The 10,038-nt window shown below is 40.2% G+C and overlaps 1 protein-coding gene across 1 annotated transcript; it reads right to left on the reverse strand.

The window, feature by feature from the left end:
* Positions 1-6,346: 6,346 nt before the first annotated feature.
* On the reverse strand, positions 6,347-7,009 carry LOC128297979 (uncharacterized). The gene has a single exon (XM_053033703.1). It carries the CDS (start codon positions 7,007-7,009, stop codon positions 6,347-6,349), a length of 663 nt encoding a protein of 220 aa, XP_052889663.1.
* Positions 7,010-10,038: the final 3,029 nt, after the last annotated feature.

Below are 10,038 nucleotides of genomic sequence, written 5' to 3' on the forward strand. Positions count from 1 at the left end.
TTTAACGCTAGCTTTTTATATGCTTCAGCCAAACATCAAGCACATTTAAATCGAGATTATTAAGAGACTCTGCTTGTTTGATGCCCTTGTGCGAGATAAACATAACCGTATCGTCAGCAAAAAGATTGATCTCACAAGACTTCAAAACCTGTTTCATGTCATTTATGTACATGATGAACAAAATTGGTCCAAGAACACTTCCTTGCGGAACTGGGTGTTTTTTATTGCCTCTGATTTAGAGTTTCCACACAACGTTCGCTGAGTTCTATCTTTTAAATAACTTTCGAACCAATTGAGCTCCCCTCCCCACAATACCAAAACGCTTTAATGTTGACAACAATAACGGTCTTGATATTGTCTCAAATGCTCGTTTTAGATCCAAAAACACAGCAATTATCTTTTCTTTTTGTTCCATCAACACTTTCCATCTCGCCAGTACAAGATTCAAAGCAGTTTCACACGAGTGACCTTGCCGATATCCTGACTGCTCGCGAATCAATAGCTCGTGTCCAGATATTGCACCAATTGCTCCTCGACTACAATTTCAAGAATTATTTCAAGTATGTGAAGCATGTTGATGGGACGAAAGTCTTCCGCATTAGCAGCACCGTTCACTTTAGGAATAGGTATTACCAATGACTCCTTCCATGTTCTGGAATACTACCACTCTCTAGTGATTCATTAATCACTTTGAGAAGGCTATCTCCCATCACATGAAAGCAGTCCTGAATTGTTTTAGAATTCACATTCCCTAGACCTGCCGTTCTAGTCAGGTTGAAACAAATCGTTCTAAGTTCATCTAGTGTGATCTTTTGAAAACTGAATTAGTGCTTTGGCATTTCAAATCTTAACAAAAAGGCCAGGGTCACTGACAGAATCAATGTTTTTATTTATTTTTAAAACACCATTTATAAAAAACGAGTTAAACTTGTTACAAACAACGGAATCATCGGATTCAACCACGTCATCAAATTTAACTACAGAAATGCATAATTTATTCGGTTGTATCATGGTTTTCAGTACTTTCCAAAGCTCCTTACTGTTGCTTTTATGTTTAGATATCTCATTACAAAAGTAATTCCGTGTTGTTTTGAGACTCCTGTTATATAAGTTTCTAAGTCTGGTATATTCAGACCAATCGTAACTCAAGTTCGTTCTAATAAGTTTTTTGGATGCCTTATCCCTCTTTCGTTTAGCACGTATGAGATCCAGGGTATACCATTTACTAGTCTCTTTCGTTACGATTGTTTTTTCTTCAACCAAGGTGTTTATTGCAATTTCCAATGTGTTCCATAACAAGTCTGCAGCCTCATCCATGTTAGAAGTTTCATGCTGCAGTCCTTGTGACACATTGGTGCAAAGAGCATGTTTCGTGTACCTATTCCAGCATTTAACTTTTCGTTGAACTGTTTCACAACGTTCATCGTTTATATTTAAAACAAATGTTTTATGATCGGTTATTTTTAATAACGGATCAGTAGCAACTTTAATTAAATCCGTGCTACTATAAACGTGATCTATCAATGTTCTGCTCTTTTTTTGTAATACGTGTGGCCTCATTGACTTTCTGCTTCATATTTACTGAATCCATTAAGCTTTTCAGCTTAGCGGATTTTTCAATATTCAACCAGTCAATATTGAAGTCACCGATGATAATATTAATTTTTCGGAAGTCCAAAAACCTTTCTAACCAGTCTTCCAAAATATCGACAAGCCTAGAATCACTTGCACTAGGAGAGTGATATAAAATACCATAATTTCCTACTGTCATACCCCGAGAAACTGCTACGCCAAGGAACCAATTACCTTCCAATGATTCATTGCAAATCATTTTAAGCACAATATCGTTCCTAGCATAGACAACAACTCCTCCTGTGTGACGTGACTGTGACAAACACGACACCACCCTGTAACCCTTAACATAAAACTGTTGGTATGCTTCTTCCTCGGTCACATGAGTTTCAGAGATTAAGACCAACAATGGTTGGACTCTTTCTACTGTCTCACGAAACATAGCGTAGTTAGATGGGAGTCCGGCCACATTGAAATATAAAATCTCTCTGTATCGCCCTAACTCCATCCCTCCCTGCTATTGAGTCAGTTGCATCCTTCTTTCAATCTGTCTTTTAAACAGGGGACAATTAGAACTGTGGGCCGCGTGTTCAACTCCTAGTTTAGCATTTTTGGTAGCATTGGCCAACACACAATTAACACATTTGAGGGTAGACGATTTGCAATCCGACGTTCTGTGCTCACCACAACATTTAGAACACGCTTCCTTGTTTTTACAATCGGTGCTCTTATGGTTTTATTGACCACATCGGAAGCAACGCAAAACATGAATGGTCCGGGATATTTGACAACGATCGAATCCAACATTGATTTTATCTAGTTTTGCCAAATCGTTATAACTTTCATTATCGATTTCCAAAACCGCATTATATTTTTGATACTTAAAGATCTTATTTTCAAAAAACCCGAGAACCTTCACCTGTTTCCAGGAAATTCCATCATTTTGGGATTTCAAAAGATCTACCAAATTTTCATATTTCTCACTCATTCCAATAATTTTTACGCGTGCTAAAGGCAAAGATGTAGAATACCCATCTCCCAAAATTTTTTCTACATCTTTCCTAATGTCATCAAAGGCTGCCTGAGCAGGACATTGAACACAAATCTGACCGTCCTTACCGTTGCGGAATTCAGATACTTGCTGTTTCTTCGGATCCAATTTAGCGCGTAGGTCAGCTCTTGTTTTCTCACAAGATTGAGCCACTTTAGGGACAATAACCAGGGTTTTGCTTTCTTTTGTTATTTTTTTAACCTTGGGTTCCTTCGCAAAGTCCGTTTTCTTAATTGCGGGTGTTGGTTTAACAAAACCCTCGTCAAATCTACTAATAATAGTTTGAACATTATTGTCCCCACTATTCGTCCTTTTTCTTTTTTTGCAACCGTAGCCCAAGATTCGTTCAGCACTGTAACGCTGGTTTTCGGAGAGTCAGAGGCTGCACGCAAGGCTACCTTTGCCGTATGGGCGGCTTCTATAGCACTTAAAGTCTCTCGCAACGCTGTCTCCAGTTTGCGTTCGACTTGTGCGCAAAGCTCAGTTTTGAGAGCCTCAATACCCTTCTCCAACGCATTGGAAATCCATACGCTCACATTCGACTCAAAATCTTTAAGAGATGCTGAGAGTAAATCGCACGTTTTACTCACATCAATCTCTGCACCTGCCAAGCCCGGTTTCTTATCTAAACAAGCATCACACATGTAAAGCACATTCTTATTCTCACTTATTAGCCTTGCTGTTGGCTTGGAGAGTATGGGAGTTATGCAGCGGCGGTGAAAATTACCACCACAAATCCCAGCACAAACGATTGGGTCATCATCAATTAAAACAACGGCGGAGCATTTTATACACTCCATACTGTGAAAACAATCCGGGCGAACTATTTTTTATTATAAATATTTACTAGGATATCAAACCCAAGCGTGCCAGTACGTTACACAAACACTACTCTACTAATGATCTACACTTAGATTACGATGTCACTCACACAATTACATATACATTTACAAAAGGACACAAACACTGCCGTAAACCAAACAGATTGAACGCCGTCGCCCACGCAGCGACGCTGCTTTAGGCAGAACAAATCCTCCTGTTTTTAGCAGTCTAACACAAATAAACACATTCACAGTGACATCGAAAGAATCTATCGACATTCAGTAGTAAGTGAATCAATAAATTTGAGCACTTAGCTATATTTTGCACTATTTTTAACGAAACACAAAACAGAGCTTAACAATCACTGAACTGCACTTGTCAACAGTCACCAATACCAACGCTTCCTTGGGGTACACCAGACAGGACAGTAAATTCACAGGACAGAGAGCTACCAACGCGAACACTATATTTACGATTAGACAGGTTTGGCTAGTTTTGACGTTAACAGTTTATGTAGTATGCTATCGAAAGCTGCTCGGAAATCTATATAAATTGTATCAACTTGCCTACCAGCAACAAGGTATGAAAAAAGGAACGATATAAAACACATAAGATTGGACGAAGTTGAACGTTTTGGCATGAAACCATGTTGATGTTGGGATATAATTGACGAAACACAAGGTTGTATTGAGGAGTAGACAAAAGACTCGAATACTTTAGCACATGCACTTTGGATAGAAATTCCTCTGTGGTTAGATATGTCGGATCGATTGCCTTTTTTAAATATTGGTATAAGAAATGCTGTCTTCCACAGTTTAGGAAAATAACCTTGGGTGAGTGATTTGTTGAAAAGTACTGCTAGGATAGGAGAGAACACAGAACAACAATTTTTCATGACACAAGATGGTATACCATCAGGCCCTGGAGAAAAGGACAATTTTAGTTTAGACAAGACAGACATAATAGAAGCATCCGACGCAAGTGGCACATTACAATGGAGAACTTTCTCTGGGGTGTAGGATAGACCATCAGCCAAAGGTACAATACGACTTGCCGGATTTACAAAAACACTAGCAAAGTGCTTGGCGAAGAGATCACACATGCCTTGTTGGGTGCAAGCATTCTCACTGCTAAGAAACATAGAGGATGGGAGATTTTGTTGACCCCGACGCGCATTTACGAAGCGCCAAAATGATCTAGTTTGATACAGTAGCCGAGCTTGCATACGGGAAATATACGAGCGGTATCTATTACGGTTATAATTACGGTAAGCGGTGTCTGCATATTTATAGATTTGAAAATGGAATGCAGAACGTGTTCTGCGGTAGTCTTTTAACGAGCGGTTTTTATCTTTCCGTAATACACGTAGATACCGATCCGACCAAGGAGGACCAGGGGAGAGCGGGAGGAATGGACAACATAAAGGGAACAGGCATCGAACCTTATCAGTGAAAAGCTGTATAATATTGTCGAGATTGTCGTCAGAGAGTAAAAAACTAAAATCTTGCCCTAATAATAAACATTCAAATTTACGATAGTCAAATTTCCTAAAATTTAATATGCGTGGACGCTTAACATTAAGTTGGCTGTGTTTTGTCAAGTTTGGTACAGGTAGAGATAATTCAAGTGCTGGGTGATGGTTGTCTATATTAGTGAGGGCTATCGGCGCATTTAATACTTCTGAGCAAATAGCAGCTGCTTGAGAATTACCAAATACAAGATCAAGTTGACGATCATTCGCATTTTTGATACCTGACAGTTGAAAAAGGTCGTTCTCATTAATAATATCAACAAAGGGCCAACTTGATGCCGAAGTTGATAAAGGAATGTAATGCACGAAGGGCTGTGCAAACTTGTGACTGTTCAATTGTGGCCCTGACGTAGATTGCCAAGAAAGAGATGGAAAGTTGAAATCGCCTATAGCTAGGACAAAATCGGGGGGTTTTACGGACGCTAATAATTCGCTGATACTATCACGAAGTGTGTTTACGGTCGATGTGTTGCAACTGACAGACGGTGGGATGTAAACAGTGCCGATGAACAATGATGCATGTGGTAGTGTTACCCGAATCCATACTTGTTCCAGAGAAGTTGCCGATAATAAGATCTCGCGGGATAATATGGATGAAGCACACGCGATCAGCACACCACCACCACGACGACAGTTGCTAGATAGAGGGCTACGATCGCATCGGTACACGGTGAAACTATCGTCAAAGATCAACGCCGATGGGATGGTATCATCTAGCCAGGTCTCCGTGAGAATAAAGATGTCATAGTCCAAGGAGTCGATACAGGAGCGAAGCGTTGCTAGCTTGGTCCGAAGCCCACGCACATTTTGATAATAGATGTGAAAGTTTGACGAGGATGTTGGCGACTTCAGTGAGTGCGTGACAGCAGGATAAGCTGATCCGAGCGGTGATTTACATTTACATTGTGGCGTTTGCGTGTGAAACATAGCATCAGGAAAAATGTGGTCTGGTTTGGCGATCCTCACTATTACGTGGCATAGAAGAGACGAACGAGCGATTCAGTGTGTCCAAATTATTAGGTGACGTTGCGGAAACAATTGTGTGGTTCAGTGCATCCGATAGCGGCTCAGCGCACTGCTGTACAGTGATATTGCGTTGTGGTGTTACTGGATTGTGCAGTGAAGTGAGGCAGGCTAATTGGTGCAGTGGAGCAGGACGTTTTTCACGCAATATGAATTCACGCACACGGATATTAGAAGACCAAACCGATGTGGATAACGCCTTGTCACGTAAGTATGCTGGAATCCGAACTTTGAAGGACATTGATTTCAAGGTTGAAGGATCAATGTTTCTTCCGATCAAACTGAAAGTGATCACGTTGTCAGTGTCAAGGCGACGCTTTACAGATTTTGCCACTTGTTCGCATGATCTATGGGAGCTGTGTTCGCATGGGAGCTATGTTCGCTAGATGTAGCCATAGTTTCGGTACATGACTATTTTCCACCGTCGGTAGTGTAGGTGATACTACATCGGATCCCACAATTACGGGCGGGATGTTCGAACGAACATGTTGGTTTGTGTTAACATTAGTACACATGTTTTCAACGATCGATGGATTTGTGTTAAAGTTGATGTTGTTGTTGTTGATGTTGCTATTCATTCGTCTTTTCGTAAGAGATGTATGCGAACCCATCGCAACCTCAGAGAAGAGACGCTTGGCTGGGATGAGATGACGCAATTTGGCAGGCGGATGACTGCTAAGCGGAGTTTTAGCCTCGTTCAATTGCGAGAAACCGGAACGAATTTCCTTTGCAAGTGGTTCGAGTGCTGATTTTAGGCTGTCGGCAATTGCAGCCATAGCAGTTTGAACGTTGGATTGCACTACCACTTGTTTGATTCGTTTGGTGCGTGGGTTGATTACAATATTGTTGCTGCCAATGCAGCACCAGTGCAGCTGTGCATACTGTGTTGCCAGCTTGAGCACATCCTCAGGGATGGACGCGCAGCCCATGTGAAAAGGCGAATCGCACAGGTAGCAGCGGATCAACTCATCGTTGATTTCAGTGGCGCAAGAGTTGCATACACGATCCATAGCTTGCGTCGGGAGCCAATGGTTGAGTGGTGGTACGCAAAAAGCGATGGCTGTCGAAATAGACGCTGGGACGTACAGAGACAATCCGAAGGAACCAAACCTCGGAAAAGACTGCGCTAGACACAAGTTATGGGCGATACAGCGATGACACACGTATGTAATGGCTATGGAGCAGCAAATACACGCTTCAGAATACAAAAACCAACTAATACCTAACCTACCTAACTAACAGAATACGGAGACGGAACACGAAGCGATACTCAGAGCAACCATACAGGTCGACAGGACGATATGCGATAAATAAATAAACTATCAAAAACAAAAATTAGTTTAATTGCAATCAAAACATTGTACTGAGAATAAATTAAGCATTCAAAAATTATAAAACTACAAAGTTGCTTCCACCCCGTGTAGCACGGTTGCTACGGAATATGATGTTTTTAAGGTTGCCATTGACAGAGTTTAAAAGTCCTATTAATTTTCATAAGTGTATCATGGTCAGTGAAGTACAAAAAAACTGTTAACAAGTAATATATTTTAGACTATTTTTAAGAGTACTGTAAATTGTACAGTTTTATCACATCACACATTGTTTGAGCGACTACCAAAGAAGAAGATATATTTTTGAATCTGTTGCGTTAATTCGTGCCGTTTTATCATCGATATTGTCAAAATAATTTGACAGGTTAATTTGGATTATCGCGAAGTATTAGAATTATTAATGAATTTTAGGTCAGTATTCCGCTGGTAGACCGTTAGACTTATTATCTCTTTGTGTACGTCCTCCTATCGTAATATCCTTGTGTATGTCCTCCTTTCCATCCTTATGGAAATTGGTCTGGCTCATCCCCGTACATAAAAAAGGGTTTAAGTCTTCAGTCGGTAATTACCGAGGCATTTCAATTCAAAGTGCAATAGTCAAAGAGTTTGAATCAATTCTTCATTCCTATTTTCTTAATGTTAATCGTACTTCCATTGTTCTTCAACAACAGGGATTCTTGTCCAAAAAATCCACCGCCACTAAGCTTATGTGTTTTACCTCCTATCTTTCGTCCCAACTGGAAACTGTTCCTCAAGGTGATGTCGTTTATACAGATTTCTAATCTGCTTTTGATCGTATACCCAACTCACTTCTCATTTCCAAACCAGCCTGCCTTGGCATCCATACCTCTTTTCTTTCATGTTCCCGTTGTTTCCTGTGTAATCATTGATATGGAGTTTCGTTCATAGGTTTCTTATCTTGTCCTTATCCTTCTGGTAAAGGAGTACTTCAAGGAAGAGTCTCAAGTCCACTATTTTTTGTTTTGTACGTCAATAATGTTTGTGCTGTCCTTCCACTTGATAATTTCCTATATTTTGCTGACCACCTAAATATTTTATCGTATATCCTCTCCTACCGACTGTGTTGTTTTTAATAAATCCTCTACCGTTTTTGTACGTGGTGTAATCACAACTGTCTCTCCCTCTGACCTATCTGTTCCGGCTAGGTTTAGGTTAGCTTTTGTAAGATTAGAATTAAGAAACCTAGTATAGCCATGAGCAAACTTAGTGTAGTGTATAAACAGAGTATAATGTATGATGCAAGAATGTTAGTACTAAGCTGGTATTAGTATTAGGAATAGGTTAGGATTAAGTATAGAAGAGAGTGATCGGGCAGTCGTAATAAAGAAGCTCACAAGGAAAGTCGTTTGCTTTTTTGCTTTTTTCGATTCCAGTTCCTTAATTGATTGGTTCCTTGCCCTTTTCCTAGTATTTTCGTCGTCTTTTTGTGCATTTTCCTTCTTCTTCTGCTCCAGGTTCTCCAGGTAGCGTGCATGGGCGTTTCGGGCGTACTGGATGAGAGATTTATTTATGTCGATAGCTAGAACACCACCAGCGTTCAACATAGCGTCGTACACAATTCGTTGTGCCACTAAACTTTTTTCGATTAAGTTTACAACCAGGCACTCTTTGTTTACAGAAAAACCTCGTTCCAGTGTTGCATTGCCATGTGTTAGAAGTAGGATTTTTGTTCAAAAAAATATTTAAATTCGAGAAATCCTTTCCCGAATCGTCAAGAACTTTAAACCAAAATGAATCGAGCCTGCATTGATGTCGTTTGTAGGCAGCTAGCGACGACTTTATGCTGGAAATTTGCATGGCGTTTGTGAATTCTTCACGAACTTTATCAGCTACAGAACCCGCTATTTGATCTCGTTGGACCATGTAATCCAGGACAAACTCCAACCGTTTCAGAGTGACATCAAGCGAATTCAATATAGTTTCGGGATTGATACACGAAATATATCGTGTAAAATTATGTGTTAGTGGCGACCGGTCACAAATTTTCTTTAAAAATGCAACATAGTATGTTTTGCAATCGTTCTTAAATTGCATCATCACCTTTTCAGATAATTTTTCTCGGGTATCAATTGCTTTAATTGCGGCTTTGACACCGAAACCGATATCGCCTTGCAATATCGGTAGCTTGTTGACGTCTGTAAGCTCGATATCGGTAATCGCTTTTGCTTTTACATTCAAACATTCCGGTTTTAGAACCTTGCCCATTATAGAAATAATTAGTGCAGTCAACTCCTCGAACAGGAATGGAGCCATAGGAGCATCGCATTGGAACTCTCGCAAAAAAGGTTCCACCAATGCTGCTGACGAAATGAAGAATGCAAGTTTTGAGCATAACATTTGTTCGGAAATTACCTTTTCTATTACAGCAAATGGCTTGGACTGAAAAACTGCTGAAAAACTGCGTCCCGTTCTAAATAAATAATATTGTTCGATATTCGTTTTTTAACTATCACAAAATTCGTCTATATTTTAGCACGGTTCGCGGTGAAAGAGGCCGAAGGCGCGTCCTTCGGCCTTATTTATGCTTTTTCGTTCTTCTTACCACCGCGATTTGCTGCTATAATGATGGTGGGCACTGTTCCACCATCATCCTAACTCCGAAACTGCAATGCAATGCTGTTGTAAGGGGCTACTCTAATGTAAACAACGCGCGTTGTGATAACAGTCACAACATTCTCCCTACCAGT

This window comes from Anopheles moucheti, chromosome 2, assembly GCF_943734755.1.
Source record: "Anopheles moucheti chromosome 2, idAnoMoucSN_F20_07, whole genome shotgun sequence".
NCBI classification, from domain to species: domain Eukaryota; kingdom Metazoa; phylum Arthropoda; class Insecta; order Diptera; family Culicidae; genus Anopheles; species Anopheles moucheti.